This window comes from Monodelphis domestica, chromosome 1 (assembly GCF_027887165.1).
Source record: "Monodelphis domestica isolate mMonDom1 chromosome 1, mMonDom1.pri, whole genome shotgun sequence".
Taxonomy (NCBI): Eukaryota; Metazoa; Chordata; class Mammalia; order Didelphimorphia; family Didelphidae; genus Monodelphis; species Monodelphis domestica.
This window is the reverse complement of record NC_077227.1, coordinates 525220070-525245074: the sequence shown is the minus strand read 5'-3', so window position 1 is coordinate 525245074 and position 25005 is coordinate 525220070. Positions and strand designations below refer to the sequence as shown.

The following is a 25005-nucleotide window of genomic DNA, read 5'->3' as shown; positions in this document are numbered from 1 at the left end:
TGACTTGCTCGAGGTCTCACTAGTAGTAACTTAGGAGAGCCAGAACTCTGACCTAGAACCTTAATCCTAAATCCAGCACTCTGCATAGCACCAATTGCCTTAGTATCTTCCTAAGTGTTCCAATGGAAAAATTAGATTATTAAAAATATTAAACTAGTGTGTATTCTTTTTCTTTTCTTTTGGAGATTGAATCTTCTTATCTCACCCAGGCTAGAAGTGTAGCAGTCATTCCCACTAATGATTTGGCCAAGAGTGTAGGCATATTCTACATCTCTACCTAGGCTAGTTTTCCCCTCCTTCAGCAATCTGGTTCTGCCCCATTCTTCTAGGGGACTTATCATATTGGTACCAAACGTAGTCCAGACTCCCATTGGCTGAGTTCACTGCAGCTCAAAACTCCCAAACTCAAGCAATCCACCATCCTCAATCTCCCCAATAGTAGAGATTATAGGTATGTGACACCATATCTTGCCAGTTTTCAAACTTAAAAAATTAAGGGGATAAAAATATCTTGAAAGAAAACATTTTTTTAAATGCCACTCACTCAATATTTTCTTTTCTAAAAAAAAAGGTGATTTATTTTACTGTTTTAATATACAGTCTTAATATGTTATGGGTAAATCATAAGAAATTTTCTGTGTTTAGTTTAAACATTACAATACAGACATGAATTCTTCCATTTAAATGTACAAAGGTATCCAACTGGCGTCTGCTAGCAGCTTGACCAAGGGTGCACAGAGTTTTCTGTGCAGTAAAAAAAGCAGACAGATTACAACATGAATATGAAGGGTTTTTTTTTCCAAGATGTATAAAAAGTTTGAAATAAACAAATAAGTGTCTGCTCCACAGGACAGACAATAAGCATTTTTTAACTGATCAATATTTCAGACCAGAAGTAGCATAACCCTATTAACAGTACTTATAAAATGGCTTAACAATATTTTATCAAAGAATTTGCACTTTAGGTAAAAATAAAACAAAAACTGAAAAAAAACTGAAGAAAAACAGTAGCCAAGAAACTGCATGATAAAAATGCAGAAGTAACATAAAATATTTCCACCACTATTTAAATGTCAAATTTAATCAAGCAATAGTTTTCAAAAACAAAACAATCTCCCTTCTGTTAAAAATAACAGCATTGTTCTGCCTATTTTCCACTGAATTTTACATATGAACAGATTATATATATATATATATATTTGCTTTTCTTCCACACAGAGAAATGTCCATTTGGTCTGCCACTTTAGGCATGTAGATAGCTATTAATCCTGCCCTTTCCTCTAAATGAATAACAACTTAATTTTGTTTTCCATACTGCCAGCCTTCTGGAGCAGGTGCAATGTCTCAAGTATAATACACTTCTTTTTCTTTATACAGTGCAGAGTATATGGGCTTGAGTTCTGATGATTATTCTCTACTCCAGGTCACTGTCTTTTTCTGGATTCAGTGGTGTGCAGTAGTTGGGCTTGTCTGAAGGAACATAGCCAGGCAGACACAAACATTTGTATGAACCTTCTGTGTTAATGCATTTGGCATTTTTGCAGAGGGACATCCGGTTGTTCAGTTCATCACATTCATTTACATCTGTAATAAAATCAAGAGCATGATTAGAAATATGTCTTGGTATCCAACTAAATAAGAAGGAAGGCAGCATGACACAGTACAAAGAGGACCAGCCTTGTCACCTGTAAGACTTGGTTCAAGTCCTGCCTCCAACACACATACTAGCTATGTGACTACAAGCAAGTCACTTAATCCTTAATACTCTTTAGGCAACTCTCTAAAATGATACATTACAGATAAATTGCTATACTGCATTTGTGGAGAGAGAGACCATGCTGAGAGTTCCCTTTGCCAATGAAATTAGAGGTCTGAATAAAAAAAAAGGAGGAAGAAAGACAGCAGAAAAAAATATTTTAAATATACTGTTTAAATGCCAAGTTAATTAAGCTTTTTATGGGATCCAGTCTCACTCTGGATCCTTATTTCCTAACTTTCTTGTCACTTCCCTTTGTCTATGTGACATGAATGACTTGTTCAATTGTCAAAAAATTATCAAAAAGGATCATATATGCAGAGCTATGGAAGATTTTCCTTTTTTAAAAAAATATTTATTTTTTCATGGTTACATGAATCATGATTTTTCCCACTCCTCTTCCCTCCCCTCTCCCTGATCTGATAAGCAATTCCACTGGGTTATACATGTATCATTGTTCAAAACCTATTTCCATGCTATTCATATTTGCAATAGAGTGATCTTTTAATGCCAAAACCCAGTTGAGCCATGTGATCAATAATATGTTTTTCTTCTGTGTTTCTACTCTGAAAGATTTTCTATATACTACAGCATTCAATTCCTGAGTGAGGTTCTATAATCTCCTTGCCTGAAAAGTGTTCAACAACAGAATGGCATAAACACATCAACTAGAAAATGTGTAATTAGAAAAGGAGGTGGGGGACCTAGTCAAGTCAATGATAACTTATTAAGCAATTACTATATGCCAGGCACTGTGCTAAACTTTGGGGATATAAAGAAAAGCAAAAAACAAAACCAGTTCCTACTCTCTCAAGAGTTAAAAGATAGAGGTGTTGTGTATGAAGAACAACACATGATATTCCATGTACAGAAAAGAAAGGATGACAAATGGGCAGCCCAGGTGCTGCAGTGGTCACCATGACAAAAGAGCTTAAATTCAAGGAAGTCTTCTAGGATGTTAGCTAATTAACTTTGTGGAAATTACCTAGAAGAACTAGGGAGGAATTACAAGTTAAGGAGGTATAGATGAGTTTTCTGTGTGAAGTAAAATATCCAGAGGACCTCCATTCTAGCTTGAATTCCATGCACTCTGGTAGTAGGACATAGGAGTCACAAAGTTATGTGGCATGTTAGAAGGCTGGACTTCTGGGTCCCGCATCAGGGTGGGTGTCCAGAGGAACAACGTGGCAGAGCCAGCATGATGTGGCCATGGAGAGGGGAGCATGTTGGGTCTTTAAAAGAAGTGCAGGAAGCCAAGTTGCCCTCTTGATTTTTGTACCCCATCCTGTTATCTAGGGTTTTGATCTCTCACTGTCTGAGAGGTCCAGGTACCAGCTTATCTATTTTCATCTCTGGCAAGTAGGCAGCACAAAATGGAGGGAACCATGCTGGGTTGGGATCTGGAACCTAATCGGAATTTAAATTAGAAAGACTGAGCTCTCTCTCTCTCTCTCTCTCTCTCTCTCTCTCTCTCTCTCTCTCTCTCTCTCTCTCTCTCTCTCTCTCTCTCTCTCTCTCTCTCTCCCCAATCTCTTTCTTTTTTACTAATAATGCTTATAAATCTGGTAATAAGCCTCCAGATCAATTTTTACTTACAACAGTGTTCTACCTTGGGAGGGTGTTATAGAAGCACTGAAATATTGAAACATTTTTTTTCAGGAGTCATTATTGTCACAAAATTAATCACTTCATGGCCAGCGCAGTCAAGAACAAGTCTCCTGCTTCTTGGATAAGAGGTGCAGTTTCCCTTGGGGTGCTCCCTATAGCTTTTAGCACTTTTCAAATCCCACAAGACCTTGCACCCTACTAGCACATTATTTGTGACCTCAGATTCAGGACCAGGATATGAAGCATTAGAGTAAGACTTTTAAGGAAAAATTCATGTTATAACATATTTAAAATACAGTACCAATAGTAATCATACTGAACAACCTTATCATTATATGCAACTCTTTCTTTGTGAAAATACATTCCTAATTCTAATTTGGTGCCGTCCAAAAATTATTAACCTTCATCCTTCATCTAGTACTTTTTCAGCTGATAAAATGTGGTTGGCTTTAAGCCTTCAACTTCAAGCCATTAAAATATCAAAGAATTTCAGCTGGAAGTGACTTCAGTGCCTATCTTGTCCAATGCATATCTTAAAAGGAATAACTACTACAAAATACCTTACAAGTGGTCACTTCTCTTGAAGAAAGAGTCCACCATCTCTTCAAGTAGCCCATGTTACTTATGGATAGCTATAACCATTTTGAATGAAAAGTTTTTCCCTGACATCAAGCTTAATTCTCTTCTTTGGAAATTCTACTTGTTGTGCCTAGTTCTGTCCCTTGGGTAAAACAGAGTAAGTCTAAAGTTCTCTTCCACATGACACTTCTTTAAATATTGGAATATTTCAAATGCTTGAGAAACCACTGGTAGGGATTCTGAGATTTAGACACAGATTTGCAAAGGGTCCAAAAGTGTAAAGTTCTCTCATGTGAAAAGCATTCTATATTGTGGAAAAGAGCAATAGTCCAAGGTAGTTTCTAAGTCTGTCCATCCAACTTTCTTAGCCTAAGCTGACAAACTCATTATACATTATTATTACTAATGTATATAATTACTATTACTAATATATATATATATATACATATATGTATATATATATATATTCCTTCTGGAGTGCTTAGCATAGTGTCTGGAACATAGTAGATGTTTAATAAGTGTTTGTGGACTGCCTGATTGTTTGTTTGGATGTGAGGGAATGACAAAGTAGCAATAGCGCTAAGCCACGGGACGGAGATGAGGATTCTGACATAGCAGAGAGAGGAGGAATTCCTGTGGCCATATGGACTGGAATTTTGCCACATTTAAAGGATATACATGAATCAAGCATTTGTGCCTGGAGAGTTGATCTGATTGAGGCTTCCATCATTTCACATTCCTACAGACCTGTCTAGATATTAGTGAATAAATGATGGATGATAACCAGTATGAAAATGAAATAATGGTCTTATTCCTTGGGGCTATTCTGCTATATGGTTGATAGTCATAACATATAAGCTGGAGACTGAAGAAGTTCAAAAAGTGTAGCACAGGAGCTATTTCAGAGCTATCCCCAAATATGGAAAGGGTATATAAAAAGATGTCTAATGGTCCCAATTGGGAAAAAAACACTTTAGGTTTCTAAAGCATTTCTTTTTCTGAGATCTCTTTCCCTGACCAGCACTAGCACCCTTTGAAATGGATACCTCCTTTCTTCAGCAAATTTAATAAATTACTGATATATAAAGAAGCTGAAGTCTCTGGGACATGAGAAAGATCATACCCATACTCATTTATGTTAATGAATTATTTAGAGAAGTCATGATTTGTTATTAAATCTTTAGTCAAAAATCAAGTCGGGGAGCATCCAGGTAGCTCAGTGGATAGAGTCACACCTATAGAGGGAGGTTCTGGGTTCAAATTTGGCCTCAGATACTTTCTAGTGATATGATCCTGGTCAAGTAACTTAACCTCAATTGCCAAGCCTTACTGTTTTTCTACCTTGGAACCAATACTTAGTATTTATTCTAAGACAGAAGATATGACTTTAAAAATTTTTTTAAGTAATACTATAAACTGTTTTAATTTCTACACCAACCCAAATTCATTCCAGAGGAATCAAAGTCTGTTTTCTTTTAATTGTGTAAATCTGGCCCCAGATATGAGGGAAGAAAACCATCTCTAATACGCCACCTTCTCCTTACCAACACAAGTCATCTTTGTCATATCCAAGTGGTAGCCATCAAAGCAGTCGCATGTGTAGCCCTCCTGTACTCTAACACAACGGCCATTTTCACAGCCATTGAGGATGCCACATTCTTCTGCCTGCAACTCCTCAAAGCTATTTAAAAAACCTGGAAAGAAAAGAAATGGTCAGATTTTAAATTGGGGGAAAATTCCAAGGCATTGATATATTATAAAATTTCCCAAGCGAATTTTGAAGGTATAATTTATTTGAAATACATTAGGCCCAAAGACAAGTTAGTTGCTTCTCATTAATTCAAATAAGACCTATTCTCAGTATGAATATGAAAAAAAAACCATAAACACAGGCAAGGCCACATGGGATTCATTCACAATTTTAAAGAGTCATCTGTAAAACTATAGCAAAAAAAGTTATAAAGGATAAAGCATCAAATACAGAGCAAAAAGGTAAACATGGAAGAAATGCTGTTCACTATTCATTATAATTGTTGACAACTGAAGTATAGCTTCTGCAATGATATTATTTAATAGCAGCGGGGGTGGGGGAGGAAGGGTAGAAATGGGTATTATTTAGTAATCAAGATTTAACCATTGGGATTCCCTATTAGAGCTTATGTGGGCAGCTGCTGTAAAGTATGGTTGGATTAACTGCAAAGAGTAACCAAAGGATTTAGAGGGAGAGTACTTTCAAACCAGAAAAAGGTTAGGCTGATTGCTAGACACTCAAAGTCTACCTGATATGGGGTTAAAAATGCCAAAACATGAGGGCAGCTAGGTAGTTCAGTGGATTGAAAGCCTGGCCTAGAGACAGGAGGTCCTAGGTTCAAATCTGGCCTCAGATACTTCTCAGCTGTGTGACCCTGGGTAAGTCACTTAACCCCCATTGCCTAGCCCTTACCACTCTTCTGCCTTGGAACTAATACACGGGATTGATTCCAAGATGGAAGGTAAGGGTTTAAAAAAATACCAAGAACAATAACAGCTAAAATTTATATACTGCTTTAAAATTTACAAAATAGTTTAAATTATTATTTAATTTGACCTTCATGGCAACCCAATAAGGTAAATACTTTTATTACCCTTTTTTAACAGTTGAGGAAATTGAAGTTGAACAACTGAAACCCAGCTCATGGTCATAAGTGTTTCAGACAAGATTTGAACTCGGGTCTTCTGTCTCCCAAGTTCAGCTTTCAATCCACTAGGTCATCAGACTATAAAGGAACCTCTTCCAAGGACTAAAGTTTAGAGGCAATAGGGATTCAATTGCAAAATCCTAATGAATGATAAAATGACATCCTATATTTGTTTACAGAATCAAAAGTCCCTTTTTTTAAAAGCTCTTATTCTATTTTGTGCTTCTAGATATGTTAAAACTTATTTAGAGCTAAACAGGCAGAGTTGTAATAATGTACCACTACCAACCACCTTAAAAGCATTTGTTGGGTATCGGTGTTTTAATTGTCTTTCTGGAACTGAAACTTAAAGCTGTAAATTCATGTTGACTCAAATATGCCAGTGATACAGTGTCTCCCTCCCCTTACCAAAGAAGAGTTTCCTAAAAACCTAAAGCCTAACACTGATGTTTGTAAGATTTGCTTCTTTATTTTGTCAAAGTGATCTCTCAAAAGAGCAGCAGATGGCAGCAAAGCATCATCTTTAATATATTGAGGGACAAATCGGAAGGAAAGGTAATCTTTCAGCAACCTGAATCCATTCCACTCTTTTGAAGAACAAAGCACAGAGGAGGGAAGCTGTGAGGCATGTGCTGATGACAGCATATGGAAGCCTGGGTTTCAGGCTGTGTAGGGATAGAAAAACAAACCCAGATATTTTTTGGTGTTCACTGCCGTCTTAGCATTCTTCACCTCCTTGGCCTTCTACCTTCCACTTCCCATACTGGCTAATCTAGAAGCGTGAATAACTGCCACTGTCTGCTTTCTTTATTCCTACTTAGGGTCTGCTTAGATTTGCTAGAAAAAGTCATGAAACTGTGCTGCTTTAAAATATAGAGTGATGGAGGCAGCTGAATAGCTCAGTGGATTGAGAGCCAGTCCTAGAGACAGGAGGTCCTAGGTTCAAATCTGGCCTCAGATACTTCCCAGCTGTGTGACCCTGGGCAAGTCACTTGACCCCCGTTGCCTAGCCCTTACTGCTCTTGTGCCTTGGAACCAAACTCCAAGACAGAAGGTAAGGGTTTATTTTTTTAAAAAAAATAAAATAAAATACATCATGATGAATTCACATTTACATGGTACTTTTAGATTTACAAAGCAAAACCTTAAATTTACATATACTGTCTCAATGAAGCTTCACAATATGCTGAAAGGTGTTTACTACTGGTATTGTTTTTTGCATTTTTCAGGTGAGCAAATGGAAGGGCTGATAGATTAATTGACTTATACTCACACAGCTAACAGGAGTCAAGAAACATAACTTGAACCCAGAGCTCTCCTTCCTGATTTGAAATCTAATCTGACACTTTTCATTGTGAAATGTTGCCTTCCAAATGACCTAACTGTATTCATGTTATCTAACATCTATTGGGCCTAAAAAATAGATCTAGAGATGGAAGGGTCCTACTTATGAGACTTGCTCAAGATTACATAGCTACCTAGCAGTAAAGCTACATAGCTACTATAGCAGTAAAGCTAGGGAGGATTTGAACCCAGGTTCTCTTCCTCCAGTACTAGTGTATCCCGTGTGAGACTGCTTGTTCCTTTCTTGTTAGGTCAATATAATTTCCTATAATAGCCTTTACATACAAAATGCCATCTCAAACATGCCATCCATCCACCACACACACACACCCCCAGACCAGCGGATGATCGCCCTTCCCTCTTTATAAAGGTCAGTCCAAGCCATCTCCCTTGGAATCCCCTCACATTCCTCATCCCTCCTCATCATGACTGCAGTTATATGCAGGTAACTCAAATGTCTCTAACCACCACTTCATTCCTGAGTTCTCGCCTATGACAGCCTGATCTCCAACTGGAGGCTTCAGCAGCACCTTGGATTCAACATGTTCCAAAATGGATTCATCATGTCCCTCTACAAACCACAGGGTCCTTTTGAATTCAGCAGTGGTGCTACTGGCATCCTCCTCTCAATCGTATATATACACCCGCAAAACAATTCTTCCTGCTCTGTCTGCCAGTACACAATCAACATCGGAGTTATAGTGGCTCTCCTTCCTCCACGTTCTGGCAATATGTGTTCCTTTCCATCCTCACAGCCTGCGAAGGTTGCAACAACCTCTTAACTGGTCTCCCCAGCTGTCTGCCCTTGAGCCCTTCATTCAGCTATCAGATTAATCCCCTTGAAGCACAAATGAAGTCACTCCCTACTGAATGACCTGTCATTGTTCCTTAGTGTTTTCTTTATTAAGTTAAACTTTCCACCTGTCAAATCCATAATGACAAATCCATAAACAGAGTCATGACAACTTTTTTTTTAAACTTTTACCTTCTGTCTTAGAATCAATATTGATTGAGAAGGCAGAAGAAAAGTAAGGGCTAGGCAAAGGGGGTTAAGTGAATTGTCTAGGGTCACACAGCTAGGAAATGTGTGAGGTCAGCTTTAAACCCAGGACCTCCCGTAAACTTCCTCCTAACAAATTAACTTTTGATGTTTACCTCCTCTCATCCCCCCCCCACCCCAGTCTAGTCCAGCCAAAGAGAGCTCCAGGCGTTTTCTTAATGTAGCTCACATCATCCCTACTCTGTGCTGTCTCATGCTGTTCTTCCTGATCTTTCATTTTTTCTGTTCATCCTTCAGCCTCAGCTCCAGTGTAACTCCTCCATTTCAGATTCTTTTCAATCAGTTTGGTTTCCTACTTTAGTTGTACCTGTTGTGGCACTTAATCCATATGCTCCTAAAATGTAGATTTTCACATACAAAGTTATCTTCCCTTTTAGACTATGATCTCCTGAGGGGCAGTCTGATCCACCTCTGAATCCTAAACAGCACATTACACAGTGCTCTGTGCAATGATGGCCACCACCAAATGAATAAATGTTTTCTACCATTGTTCTTCACTTTCCAATGGGCCAGAAAGGGTCTTGCCCAACACATGAGTAAAATCAAGTCATGTCCTCAAGGAAAGTAAGTGGGATGAATCTTTGAAGGGCTCAGTAACTTCTGAGAAATTGGAAAGGCTATACATATTCAAAGCTGTAGGTCATTGTTAACTCTGCTAGCTATGTTGCCAATAGAGGGAGTACACAAAGGACCAATAGACTCATTTCTTAACATTTGTAGTTAATTAAAAATCACCATTAATGCAAAGCTAGCATGAAAAAGAAGGCACTCAAGCCAGGCCACTTTCATATTAAAGATCGGAGAAGCTTAACAATTATGTTATATTGTAAACTCCCATGGACCAGGGACCATGTAAGAACTGTGTGTAAAGACAGAGATTGTTGATGCAGGAAATCTCAGTGCTTGGGCTTTTTTAGCATATTTTTTCAACCTATTAAGTATGGTAATGCATGAGGATCCCAAGTTGCTTTCTTTTTACAATGGGACTAAATGTAATAAAACACTGTAAGGCTTGAGCCTCATGAGTTCAGGCTAATATGAAACAGGTTTATACTCTTCCTGTGTGTTCTGAATCTGTTCCTTTTACTTTAGAGATCTGTACACAATACTTTCTAGAATGCCTCAACAGAGCATATCCTAGACAAAATAATAATAATAATAATAATAATAATAATAATAATAATAATAACCAGGACACAAATCATTAGAATATTAGAATGTTTTGAGACTTGCAAAGTATTTTTCTAACATTATTTCATTTGATCCTCCCAATAACCCTAGGAGGTAGGTGCTATTAAGTCTTCATTTTCAGTCAGAAATTAAGTCACTTGCCCCTGGTGACATAGCTAATGTCTGAAGATGGGTTTGAATTAAAGTTTTCTGGGCTCCACATTCAGAGCTCTACCTTCTATCAATGGCTACAGAAATGTCCTAGTAAAAAATAAGCTCTCTGAAAGCAGGGACTATTTTATTTTTGTATTTATATAATAATTTCAGAGCAAAGTATCTGGGACATCATAGGCACTTGATTAGTTCTTGCTGAATTAGAGCAACATCACCAGTTAGAGGGGTACAAGGGACTTGTAACAAGAGAGTATACATAGTATTGGAGATGGGGGTCAGGGTAGGGCAAGTCTTAGAGGAGTTTTAGACACTAACTTTAGTTCCAATATTCAGAAAGAAAAGTATTTGTAAGAAGCTACACTGAGTAATAGGCAATAAATGGCTCTGAAAACAAAGTGGTATTAACGTCACATAAAGGGGCTGCCAGATATTATTTATCCAAAGAAATCTGCTGTGTAACTTTTCAACCATGCTGAACTTAATTAGAAATGAATGCTCCTCTTAATCAGAAAGCATTCATTGCACAAAACAGAAATCTTTGAGCAAGACTGTGATCAGTGATGCATGCTGCTCTCAAACTCTGTGGCTATCATTAGCTTGTTTTATGTAAAGGTAGAGAGGCACAGCAGAACAAAATGGTTCTGTATATTTTGTATATTTATATAGCAATCTGACAAAAAGCAAGTTCTTTTTCCAAACTCTCACACTTCCTTATGTTGACAATCTAGAGGCACCACTTTCAGAAGGACAGAAAGCCATGTGAGATGTACAAATAACACATAAAACATGTGAATTCCCATTTCTGTTCAAGGAGGCATGCCACGTGTTGTCCACTGATTTTCCCTTAACAAAACAACATTTTTTCAAGTTGAATATGAGCCTTTTGTGGCTGAAAATTCTGCTTTCCTACATCAAACATTTCTTTTTCATGTGTCTTGGTTTTCAAGTACAAGCTGCTCTGAGCACATCATATGACACTATGTGTAAATGAGAACCAAGCTTACACATATGTACCACCCCTCTCACATGAGTCCTGCTTAGCATCCATAAAAAGTCGGCATATATCAGGGATATGCTAGCAAATGTTTAGTAATTGTCTCTCTGAAAGAAAAAAAAAGTATGTGACAGAATTTTAAATTATTTTCTCCATCACTTTCATAACTTTAGACAAGCAATAAAATAATAAATCAAACTCTGATTTATAATATTTGATACTCACACTGTAAATTTAATAATAATTTTCCAAAAGCTATCTTCAGAACACTTAACTGGCATACATAATCTCTTACTAGTGAATATCACTTCTCTTCAGTAGATTAAACATGGGTCATTTCAGTTTAGTGAATGGGCTGCAGATCTTGAACTGATCTAGTATCAAGTACAATCCCTGGCATGTAGCAAATACTTCATAAAGGCTTATTGATTGACTAAAGAATTGATCGATTGAAATAGACCACCACTCAAAATTACCAAAAAAAAATCTGTTCTATTACCATCGGAAACCTTTTATAACTCAAAATAAAAAAAAATGTAAAAATGCCTTTACTTGAGTGAAGAAGCTCATCTGTAACACAAGTCCTGTTTTATGTTAACTAAAAAAGTTTGCTTACGGTCCTGAACAAAGTAAGGATCTGTTTCTGGTGAATAGTGTGCATTGAAGTCAACCAAAGCATCCTGTCCATACGGTCGGCGAGGTCCTGTAACCGGAATGTTGCACAGCTGGGCATAGTCATCTAGGGTAAAGAAGAAAAAATAAAATGAGAGATCACTGTTTACTTCTGAGTAGGTCTATTGCATTAGAGATAACTTATGAAATAGAGAAGCATCTATATGCTTCATCTTCTGTGGAGAAATTAATTTCCTTTAATATGCTATCTGGATATTTTAAAAGATTCCCTTCAGCAATGCAGATCCACAATTCCTTCATGAATTGCTATGCCATATCAAATCAAAATTCTTCTCCTAGGAGTCAACCTTTTGATAATGGTAAATACAGAGATGGTGAATCTCCATATTTAGCTAGGTTAGTCTTCTGGCTATAGATATAGTCTATCATGCCACCTCTTCGAAAATGTTTACAACAAAGTAGGACCAGAGATTATATTCTATTGCATAGAACTCCACAAAGTGCTAGCCCATGTCTTCCCTGCCATGATGAGGCACCAGAGTAAGACTTGTATGAAAATTGTTTATTATTATTATCTACCGCTAGTATTACTATCTTAAAACAGCTGTGATATTATTATTGTTATTATTATTATTATTATTATTATTATTGATACCGGGAGGATCCAAACCTGTGGTTTCACTAGGGTAGGGAACTCCCTTTACAAACACAGCCTGGCAATCTTTGTACAACTTAAATAGTCTTAAGAGTTCTCTTGGAGAACCACTTGGTTAAGTTACATAACCAGATTCATACAACCAGCATGTGTAAAGCCAGGTGCTCTTGATTCCAAGACCAGTTCTATACTCCCTGCTTTGTGCTGTTTCCCAGTGATATTACACCACAAAAAATATAAGACAGTATTCTTTTTGATGGAAAATGAGATTCTAGCCATGAGAAAACTGAGATCCAGAGAATTTAAATGGTGGGTGTTCACAGTAAGTAGAAGAGCCAGAATCAGAGCCTTAGTCCTCTTATTCTTTCATCTATGCTCTTTCTATTATTGCACACTTACATGGAAAACTCTGAAGGAATTACAAAAATTGTCTAAATATTTGGAAATATATATTAGACAAACTGTTTGGAAGAGACATAAAGCTGAGTCTAAAGAACATTCTAAAACTAGACTAACGAATAATATTGGAACATTTAGTAAAATATACCTCAGAAGAATGAGAGTAGGGAAAAAAAAACACAATTGAGTAATCTGTTAAAAAATCTTTAAATTCCTTTGAAGAAAGTAACCATGTATTATTTATTTTTATCATGATACTATTGTGGTTAGAAGCATTTTGAATGTATTAAGTAGACAATATTCTGAAAAAAAAAGAATATACTTACTTAATCAAGTCAACTGAAATTTCAGCTCTTGAGAGTCAAAACATGAATAAGTTAGATTTTTCCAGTGTTACTGATCATAACTCTGCTTGGCTTTGGCACCACAATACAACTATTATTGCCTCTTCTTATAATTCTAGTCCATGTAGAGATTCTTGTGGTTACACAACAGGCTAGACTCTTCTTGCCCAACTACAAGAGCTTAGTCTAACTGACTAACCTTCCATTCTGCTAGTATCCTTCTTTTTGGCTCCCTGATCCAGAGCCACGATTGGGTCTTTGTTGATTGAATATAAACTTTAGTTTTAAATTTAGATACAAAATGAAGTCTCATCCTTTTAGGACTAGGTGAATAAGTCTCCTATTGTCACCCTCATACATTAACATAATCTGACAGAAAAGTTTCCACATTCTTCAAAAGACACCCTTAAAATGCCAATCTAGACAGCAAAATATCAACTATTGGGCATATGAGAAAGCTAGTTTGATCTTTTTAATACACAGACACAGATTAAGTTTACAAGTGCTATTCATTTAGTCAGTTGTACACTAGGATGAAAATATGTTATTAATTTCAATTTAATATGTCAGAAATTCCAACTGATTTCTGTGCACCAAGTAGTTACTTTGCCTCATGATGACTTTCAAGTGCTCAAATTTCCTGCATAGCTACCCTGCTGGTTTCAAATTGGTATCACTCAATTTTAGTGATGTTTTAAAATTAAAATATGAAACCAACACACACATGAATTAAAAACAAAACAAATAAGCAAAACCTTTCACAAGTAATTATGGAAAAGGAGACAGAGGTAAAAATCCAAGCAGAAAATAAAATTATGTTTGATAGTAACCCTCACAGTCCACGAGGTAGAATGGACTGACAATTCAGATTGACATAATACTTGAACCAGCATAGAACCTAGCAAAGGAGTGTGGAGACAGAAGAGTGTTGTTTCAGTGAGGTACAAGGGAAAGAGGTTCTTTGATGAAAATGGTCAACTATGGTTCCTCATATTCCCCTTTTACTAGGAAATTCCATTGTGGCATGAATGGGAAAACAAAACACAATATTATTTTCTTTTTATATAATGTTCTACTCATGAAAGGAAACGTCTGATGATTTGTGTTCCTGCCTGAACCAATTTATCAGAAAAATAAGTGCTCCAAGCTTTTATCAGTATTTAATCCCTCTCAAAATGATTTTGCATTACTTTGTATTTAATTTGTATTTACTTATTTGTGAACATGCTATATTCTTGTCTTACTAGAATATAACCTCCTTATGGTCAGGAAGTATTTTGTTTTTGCTTCAATATCCCCAGTGTAGAATCTAGCACAGGGCCCAGCATAGAACACAGAATGTGAAAGGCCTTACCCAAAAGTTAAGTAGATTAAAAAGAGGCCTTGATTGGGACATCAAGTCCTAGTGCTTTGAATCCAGCTCCACTACTTAACATGTGTGCCACCATGGGCAAATCCTTTTACTTGCCTGGTACTCAATTTCTTAATCTACAAAAGGTTGTTTGGTCTAGCTTTAGTTCTAAATCCTATGATACTAAGTGTCATGACCACATGTATTTTCCCCTGTGACTTCTATCTCTCCTTGACCTTAATATTCCATAGAGAATTTATAAAAATGTTGCTATGATGCTGCATACATGAAAGAAATATTGATGTTATCTTCATGATCTCCTTTATGAATCTAAATCTGACTGAAGATTCTTTTTTTGGTGTTCATTTATTTTATTTATTTATCTTATTGAAGAATTAACTGGAGAGTGGAAGGGAACTTGTGAGTTAATCTTAAACTATGATTGTGATGAAAATTCCTACTATGTAAGAACAATCTTGAGAGACAAAATAGTTATATTGGCCCATTAAGTAATAAAAATTGATTAAAAGCAAACTTTATATTAGTAAACACCATGTTTTCACAAAAACCTTAATACCTCAGTCAGAATAGTAGTGCAGTCGAAATAACACTGAATCTAGACTAAAAGAAACTCAGTTCAAGCTCCAGCTTTGCTATTTCCTGTCTGTGTAACCTTGGACTAAGCCACTTCACTTCAAGGGTTGGTTTCCTCTGGTGTCAAATGAAGGGAGCCTAACAAAATTATCTATCAGGTTCCTTCCAATTATTGCTTTAATTATAGAATTATTCTTCAGCATATGAAAAGGGAATTATGAATCTCAATAATATAGCAGCAAATAGGGTTGGAGAGTGGAGAAATTCACCGTCTGTGAATTAGGTAACCATTCTAATTCCAGTTTTTCCAACTGAAATATAGTCAAATCATTTCACTTACCTTTTCTTCTCACTTTAATTATTGTTTTAAAATGATTGGATTTAGAAGCTAAAGGAACAAAAAGAGTAACCTGTAGTTTTCTGGCATACAAGTTTTCTTATATTTATTAAATAAGATTTTTTCATATAGTAGTTTTCAGGCATACTTGGAAAGTAAATTGTTTTGATAATTGGTATCACAACTTAACTCTAAATTAAACTAAACAATTTATAGTTTTCCATTCTTGACATTATTTAATTTCCTCATCCAAATTCAAGAAAAAGTAATTATCATGTAACTAAGTATAAGATACTGTGCTAGGTCTTAAGGACAGAAATAAATATATTTATAATACAGATCTCTGCCAATAAGAAGTTACAACCTAATGAGAAGTGGGAGAAATATATTTATTAATAACTAGGATGCAAAGGAGAGTGAGATAAACTCAAGGGAGAAGTTTAGGCAGATTTATATGCATTGGAAAAATAAGGACCAATGAAAGGAGTAGAACGTTGAGAAGTGCATGAGAAGAGAGTACTGGCCATCACATATTTCTGATGCATATAGTTTCTTAGTGACTGGCTGAATGACCGGAAACAAATAATTTATTTTTGGTTTCTAGTTCAGAGACTCCAAGGTGCTAACACATTCTGCTCCAAGATTAAATCTACTTTGTATATATTATATTTATAATATCTTATTATTCATATCTTGTCTTCACCATTAAATATGAGTCCTTTAAAGGTAAGAACAGCCTTTTTAACCCTTTCTTTGCATCTTAGGTATTTAGCAACATACCTGGCATGTAGTATGTGCTTAATAAATCGCTTTTATTTTTTGAGGTAGCATTCATTTTACTATTAAAATTAACTAAGCACATTAGAGGCTGATTTACAAGTGAAGTGTGGTCCTAGAATCAACAGTTAATTCCTAAACATAAGGCCCTATTCTTATTTTAGTCTAGAATCTATAGTTTTGGATATTGACTAGAATTTATTTTAATCACAATTTTCACCAATATTGTTCTTTTTCCCCACCATCACCCTTCATTTCTCTCTAGTATCATGCCTACTAATGAGAACACAAATAGATGCTACCGATAACTCATTTGGGATTATTTCCCATAACAAATTCCCATAAATATCTAACAACAAAAACATGTGTAAAGGTGAGTTAGAACTTACCAAATTATTTAAAAATGTATTTTGAAAAATGCTTTATTTGTCCTAATTATATGTAAATACAATTTTAACATTGTTTTTTTTTTAAATCTCGAGTTCCAAATTCTCTCTCTCTCCTTTCCCTCTAGCCCTACATTCGATGAAAAGGAATTTGGTATAGGTTATACATGTATAGTCATTCAAAACATTTTCATGTTAGCTATGTTGTGAAAGAAAACAAACATAAAATATCCATTGGGGGAAAAAAAGTTAAAAATAGTATGCTTTGATATGCATTTAGATTAGACTCAATCATTTCATCCTCTGGTAGTGAATAGCAGTTCTCATTGCAAGTCCTGTAGAAAATATCTTTGATCTCTGTATTTCTGAGAATTAACTGTCATTCACAGTTGTACATTACACAATATTGCTGTTATTATGTAAAATGTTCTCATTATTCTGCTCACTTCACTGTGCAACAGTTCCTCTAAGTCTTCTCAGGTTTTCTGGAAAGCTTCTTACTCATCATTTCTTATAACACAATAGCATTTCATCACAATTATAGGCCACAACTTTTTTGACCATTCCTTCACTGATGTATCTTCCTTAAATATCCAATTCTTTGCCTCCTCAAAAAGAGTTGCTAAAAATCTTTATATGAATATAGGTCATTTTTCTTTTATCTCTTTGGAATATAGGCCTATTAGAGGTACTCTAGCTAGGCCAAAATATAGGCATAACTTTTTAGCCCATTAGACATAATTCCAAATTGCTCTCTAGAATAGTTGGATCAGTTCATGACTCCAATAATGGTACATTACTGTCTCATTTTTCCCATATCCCCTCCATCATTTGTCATTTGCCTTTTCTGACAGTAATCAATCTAGTAGATGTGAAGTGGTATCTCAGAGTTGTTTTAATTTGCATTTCTCTAATCAACAGTAATTAAGAACATTTTTTCATATGGCTATAGATAGCTTTTATTTCTTTATCTCAAAATTACCTGTTCATATTCTTTGATCATTTATCAATTAGGGAATGACTCATATTCTTATAAATTTGACTCAGTTCTCCATATATTTGAGATAAGAGGTTTTTATCAGAGAAACTTGTAAATTTCTCCCATACACATACAACAGTTTTCTGTTTTCCTTCTAATCTTGGCTAAATTAGTTAACACAAAACATTTAATGTAATGTAATCAAAATCATCCATTTCTTATATATCAATTCTCTCTTTCCCTAATTTGGTCAGAAATCCTTCACTTATCCATAGATCTCACAAGTAAATCCTTCCATGTTCCTTTACACTTATAGTATCATCCTTTATCTAAATCATGTGTCCATTTTGACAATATCTTGGTATATGGTTGAAAATGTTTCTAGTCAAAGTCCTTTCCAATATCACAAGCAGTTTTTGTCAAATAGTGAATTCTTGTCCACAAAACTTGGATCTTTAGGTTTATCATTAGTTCCTGTGTATTATGTACTCCATTTATTCCACTGACTCACCAATCTTTCTCTTAGCCAATAACAGAAAGTTTTGGTGGTTCTTATTATAATACTGTTCAAGATCTGATATGGCTGAGCCATTTTCCTTCACATTTTTTCCCATTAATTTTCTTGATATTCTCAATCTTTTGTCCTTCCAGATGAATTTTGTTCTTATTTTTTCTTACCTTTAAAAAAATAAATTTTTGGTACTTTGATTGGCAATGAAAAAATAGATTAACATATGCATAACTAGCATTTTAATTATGTTGGTTCAGCCTACCCATGACTAATATTTTTCCAAATGTTCAGATCTGACTTCATTAGTAAGAAAAATGTTTTGTAATTGTGTTCATATAGTTCCTGGATTTGTCTTGGCAGGTAGACTATGAAGCATTTTTCTTTGTCTACAACTATTTTAAATGAGATTTCTCTTTCTATCTCCTGCTGCTAGATTTTGTAATAAAGAAGAATTCTGAAGATTTGTGTGGGTTGATTTCATTTCTTTCAACTCTGCTGAAGTTGTTATTTAAACTAGTTTTTTAACTGATTCTCTAGGATTCTCCAAGTATATCATGATATCTACAAAGAATGAAAAATTTACTTCCTCATTGTCTATTAACCCTATTCTACTTCCTTCAATTTGTTTTTCTTTTTTATTACTATAGCTAGCAATTCTAGGACAGTACTGAATAATGGTAGTGATAATGAGCAACTTTGCTTCACTTCTGACCTTATTGGGAAGGCTTCTAGCCTATCCTAATTTTTTAGGAACTCTTTTCTTCAGTAAGCTTTTGTACCTTGTTTTCTATTTAGTCAATTCTGCTTTTTAAAATGAATTTCATTTAGTGTATTTTTGTACATTATTTTCCATTTTTGTTCTTCCTTTACCAAGCTTTTCTCAATTTTTCCCTCCATCTTTCTTATTTTATTTTTAAAATTCTTTTTGAGTCCTATTTAGGGGACACTTTCCCAAGGTTCAGTTTTTATCATGCTGCTGTTTACAGAGCCAATTCTGGAAATCTGAAATTATTCACTTCTTCCAAGGTGTTATGATCTAAGGAGAAGTCTGGTCTCTGCTCTTCTGGCTGTTCTCTGTTCTATGAGTGACCAAACTCTTTTCTGCCCTAAAACTGTGATCAGGGTTCCTGTTCCACTTTGGCTTCTAGCTCTATTATGCTAGTGCTTCTTCTTGCCTTGGGCCTAGGATTTGGGACCAGATTCCCCATATGGGTAATAAAACAGAGTACTGTACCTAAAAGCAGGAAAGTGTCCTCAGCAATATTCTTTTGACCAGTTTTCTGGCTTCCTTACCATCTATGGGTAGAGAGCTCTGGAAGTAACCCCTAAGTCTTGTGTTGGCTTGTTAGGTCTGGCCTTCTCCTGTCTTGCTGGGGTGCTAAATGCCCTCAATTGCACCCCATTCTCATCCCACTCAGACCTTTCCTCTTGATCTAGATTGTCACGGGTAGAAAATTTTCATGATATTCTTTTTTTGTTTCTTTCATTTAAGAATTTGTTTGGAGGCATTATTTTAAAGTTTTCTGGAAGGTAATTTGTGAAAGCTCAAGAAAATCCCTGCTTTTTTACCACCATCTTGGCTCTGACTCCTTAATAAATATATTTTGAGAGCCTGAACAGCAGCCATGTAGAGAAATACCCTAAAAAAAAATAAGCTCTTGGGGCAGCTGGGTGGCTCAGTGGATTGAGAGCCTGGCCCAGAGATGTGGGAGGTCCTAGGTTCAAATTTGGCCTCAGACACTTCCCAGCTGTGTGACCCTGGGCAAGTCACTTGACCCCCATTGCCTAGCCCTTACCACTCTTCTGCCTTGGAACCAATGGATGGTATTGACTCCAAGACGAAAGGTAAGGGTTTAAAAAAAATAAGCTCTTATAGTAATGTGTATTAATAAAGTATTAATCTTGAAGAAGGCTAGTTTTTATAGAGACAAGAATAAGGCTTTAAGTAAATCATCCCTAGTTCATTATTACTCTTGTAATGAAGAACCAGAGGGGTAGACGAGGAACATTGAGAACAGCGATAGTGGCACTCCAATGAAGCTTAATAACATCCTTAAGTTAGTTCTATCCTTACCAGTTCTAGTTTGAGGTATCAAAATTGGGAAAACAGCCAATACAGTGATTTTTTTCTTTCAAGATCACATGAATCTAAATCTTTAAAAAACATAATTTGTTCTAAATTATGTTGTCAATAAATAGCCTGACATGGTTCAACACAATAAAAAAAAATCAAACCCAGGTTTATTTTTCTTGATGGTACTGTAGAGTTACAAAACACTGAACCCAAAAGTCTGTAGAGAGGCCAAACTACAAGTGATCCAGAGAATTATGGAAGATACATTTTGGGCATATGAAAGAAGTAGACTATTTCAATTTGTACACATACAAAATGACAGAATGCATCCTCCAGTACATGCATAAACAGAGAGTTAAATGAACAGATCAGGTGGCAAGAATGAAAATCATTTTAAAAAAATAAAATTAAGTATAGCAGGTGAAAAGTCTGAGAGCTACATTAGCATCAAAGAAACATTGAGAACAAGAAAGAGGTCTTCAGCAAAATTGGGGAGATTCACTATGGAAGATTTATGGAATAAATAACCAGGTATGGTCACTTCACAGTTGGTAAAATCAAGTCTGTTGTCTTTGTTCCTCTTAGGCTCTGAAAGCAAGAAGACTACCCTCAGGCCTGGAGCTCTCAAAAATGCAATCTGACAGATGTATAGATGTTGAAAACAGGTTTAATGTAATAAACAACAATGACTGGTTGAGGGTAGAGGGCTAAGGAGATCCCTAGGCTAATAAAACTATGCTTAACCCACCTCTAAGAGACTTTTACAAGTCTCCCTTCTTTTTGCTTGATGCTATCTCACAACCTTCCTGACTGCTCTGTCCCCCCAAAATGCCCTATCACGAGCTTTCCTAGTCTTTAGCCTCTCCAAGATAGTTTTTGGTAAAGGTTGGCTGGATCAGGGTTGGTGACCAAAAGTGCAAGCTAGCACTCATGGAGGTCAAGTAACAGTTCAAATGAGTTAAGCTGTGTTTCTCTCTTCCTTAATATCACAGATAGACTTCAATCAGATCAGGAAATGGATGGCAGGAATATCTCAGATCACAGAAAAACAACAGAGGAAACAGAGGAAACAACATAGGAAAATCATAAGCAGGATCCAAGGAGACCAAAGTCAGAAGCTGTGAACTCTCTCACTGCTCCCAAACTTCTCCAGATTCTGAGACAGAAACATTCTTTCTCTTGTACTCCAGCCAAGATCTTATAATTTCCACCCTGTCACTCATTGTACTTTTCTTTATCTTTCACTCCATTCTCTCACAGGACATGGACAAGAATGATATGAGTTATGACCTGAATTGGAACCCATCAATAAAGTTACAACCCATTCACATTTCAAAATAAGGCAAGTACATTATCTGTATCATCTGTAAACTAAGCAAGAGTTTCTAACAATCATTTATCCTTTCTGCATTTTTTCTTTATATAACTTCTAAACAAACAAATGTGCTATGTTTGTAGATATCAGTGAAATTACAGTCAAAATTATATTTCTCCTCTGATCATTGTATTATATGTAGTTGAAGGACAGAATCCACATGAGAAATATTGTCATGGTACTTAAGAAAATGTAAAATCTGGCAGAGATAAACCTATAGCAGTGATTTTGTCATAACATGGGGTCCAAAACACACAATCAGTACTTACTAAATGCTTCTAAGATTTAAAACTATCAGTAAATTTTCGTGAAATTTAATATTTAGCTTTACATTTGAGGCCTGTTTAGGACAATGGCTTTGTCAACTACTCAAAGCAGGTCATTACAAGGTAAATTTAGAGTCCCATCAATGTTTGTTGTTCCTTCAGAATTGGCTTTCCAACAATTCACTTACTCAGTCATATGGACACTGGAGATTTGAGATTTGGGAACTGAAACTTTCCAAGATGTTCTTCCAGAATTCTGTCTTCAACAGCTTTGCAGTAAATGAAAGAAACTATTTCCCTTTATCATGGATTTTAAAATATACTGACCCTGGAGAAAACATTTCCTCTTCTAGTATTTTTTAAAATTAATTTTCATAGTAGGAATGGGATTTAGCTTGTCTCTTTTTTCTTTTTTCAATTTATTATACCTGACTGACTCCCAAGAAGGAAGGAAAAAAAAATCAAGGCCACTTTCTCTTCTAAAGATTAAACTCACCACCTTCAGGCCTAGGGTTCTCATTTCCTTTCTTATTTATTTTTTACTCCAGGAACTAAGCTTGTCTATCATTTAATCTCTCCTCCTTCTTTTAGGTCTATATTTTTCAACCTTAAATGCAATATTTGTAAAGTACTTAGAAGTTTAAAGCAGTAGATAACTGTCAGATGTTCTTAAATTCAATAAGCATTTAATGCTCACTGTTTGCCACTCACTGTGCTAGGTACAATGGATACACCTTAATCAATCAAAAAGCATTTATCACCCTATTATATGGCAGATACACTATGACTCCAGTGATACAAAGACAGAATTGAAGTAGTTCATGCCTTTTGAGGAGCTTGTTTTCATTTATAATTTGTTTTATTTAAGATACAGATAAATGTATGTGCATATGTAAACACACATATATGTATGCACATCGATACATATACAGTCATATATGCATTCTCATAATATATGTGTGTATATGTATGTATCCCACAGATACTACAGTTACTGTTGCATTATGGGCCAGAAAAAAATCCAAACAGAATGCTAGAAAAAAAGGGCAAGTTGCATGAGAAGTTTAAAAAGTCAGTTGAGAAAAGGGCCTATGAAGACAAGTATGGGATAAGATTCAGTGTGTAATTCTCTGAGTAGTATTTGGCTTGTAACCCCAATTTTCAAGACCCCCGAGTATTACTATTCCTCAGAATAAACCTACCCCACCCCACCCCATAAAATTTTTAGTTTTCCTGACCTATTTTCAAAATCCTGGAGAAGAGTTTATCTGTAGCCTGGGAAAGATGCCAACTCCAGGATAAGTTAAGACAGAACAGGTTGTTTCAAAAGTACCTTTACTGTCCCAGGTTGAAAATCCCATGATAATCATGGGGTTTTTGATCATGGGAGTCTTTAGGGGTATGTAATGTTGAAAATCACATGCTAAAGATTTGAAATATCACAGCACCTCCTTCTGTGGGATTGGACAGAGGGAAGGAGGAGAATAGTATGTCAAAATTTTTATAAAAGACTGTACTTACATGTAGAGAGAGGGCATTTTTGCACCAAGCAAGGAGCTTGTATGAGCAGAATCTCTTTTCTTTCTCTTCCCTTCCCTTTCCCCCCTTCCCCTCTGTCCTTAGTTTTCTCCAAATAAAGCTGCATTTTTCTCCGTCAGCATTTTATCTAAGTCTCCTGTATGCTTATTAGAATGATTTCTGGGAATGCAAGCTCCTCCAAAATTCCACTCCACACACAAGGAAAAGGTATGTTTCATCTGTGACCTATGAGAATCTATGAAGAATTTGTGGAAACTACAGGAAGGATGAGTGTGAGAAAGGCTTATTCCCTCTTGGGAATAATTTCATTTTATTATTTTAAGACTTTTGCAGCTTCTGTGAGAAACTGCTGGGTACATTGTATTTTGGGAAGATTTCTGTTTAATTACTGAAAAGGTGAAGTGGCTTACTTGCCACTGGTCACATAAAAATGTAAGATATATCAGAGATGAGTTTCAAACTCTAGTCTTCATGTGTGACACTAAGACAAACTTCCTTTCTATCCCTGAACCACTCTAGATGGGGACTCTATTTTGTCTTTTGATTTCCTATGCATAGTACAATGCTCTCATGATACATCCTTACCACAAGCAAGAAATGAGCACCCATGATAATAATGTACAAATGAAAGAGGAGAGGTGCATTTGGCCCACCCCTTGGTCTCTTTTTTTTATTTACTTGGGAAGTATGCTTTTGCTTAATGGCTTTTTCTTTATTTGGCTGAGAGTTCAGAAGGCATCTCTTCTCTTTCCCCCACAAGGTGAACTCAAAGGTGCTTATCCACAGAGTTCATCTCAGAGGAGATTCAGGTGAGGGTGACTGATTATACTTGAATGCTTGCTCATTCTTGATTGATTTAGTTGTATTAAAAGTGGAGAAGCTCAGAGGATTTTTTCTTTAGTAAAATCAAGGGAAAGGAAGTTACTTCTCTGTCCCATTTTCCCCAAGGCACTTTTCTTACCAACTGCAGTCTCTATTTCAACCCTCAATATTCTATTTATGTATCTAAGTATTTTGGTTTCTCCTCCTGGTGAAGCTTAGCTTCCTTCCGCCCAATGATGGTGCATATAAATTGAGAGCATTGGTTCTAGAGACAGAGGACCTGGATCCAAATTCTACTTCTGCCAGTCACTACCTGTGTGAGCTTAGGCAAGTCACTTAACACTTCTGGGCCCCAGATTTCTCATATATAAAATGAGGGCTTAGAAATGAAGTATTTTAAACTATTTTAGCCTATGAAATCCCCTAACGTTGATTTTGGAGTCATAAGAAGCCAATGGAATGTACTAAGTAAGAAAGTAACATAGTCAGACCTGTGCTTTAAGAAAAACAATTTGGTAGATGCTGGTCAGATGAATTGGAGTAGAGAGACTTGAGGAAAAGAGACCAATTAGATGGCTACTGCAATAGTCCAAGTGAGAG

The 25005-nt window shown here is 35.9% G+C and overlaps 1 protein-coding gene across 23 annotated transcripts in view; it reads right to left on the bottom strand.

The window, feature by feature from the left end:
- Positions 1 to 550: 550 nt before the first annotated feature.
- Positions 551 to 25005, bottom strand: part of LTBP1 (latent transforming growth factor beta binding protein 1) — a 459359-nt gene continuing 434904 nt past the window's right edge. For all 23 annotated transcript variants that reach the window (XM_056813254.1, XM_007476056.2, XM_056813253.1 and 20 more), the window contains 3 exons: positions 11980 to 12102; positions 5488 to 5637; positions 551 to 1584 (listed from right to left, as the gene is read on the bottom strand). In XM_056813254.1, the coding sequence (XP_056669232.1) occupies positions 1415 to 1584; positions 5488 to 5637; positions 11980 to 12102 (443 nt within the window). In that variant the 3' untranslated portion in view covers positions 551 to 1414. The remainder of the gene's footprint in view (positions 1585 to 5487; positions 5638 to 11979; positions 12103 to 25005) is intronic.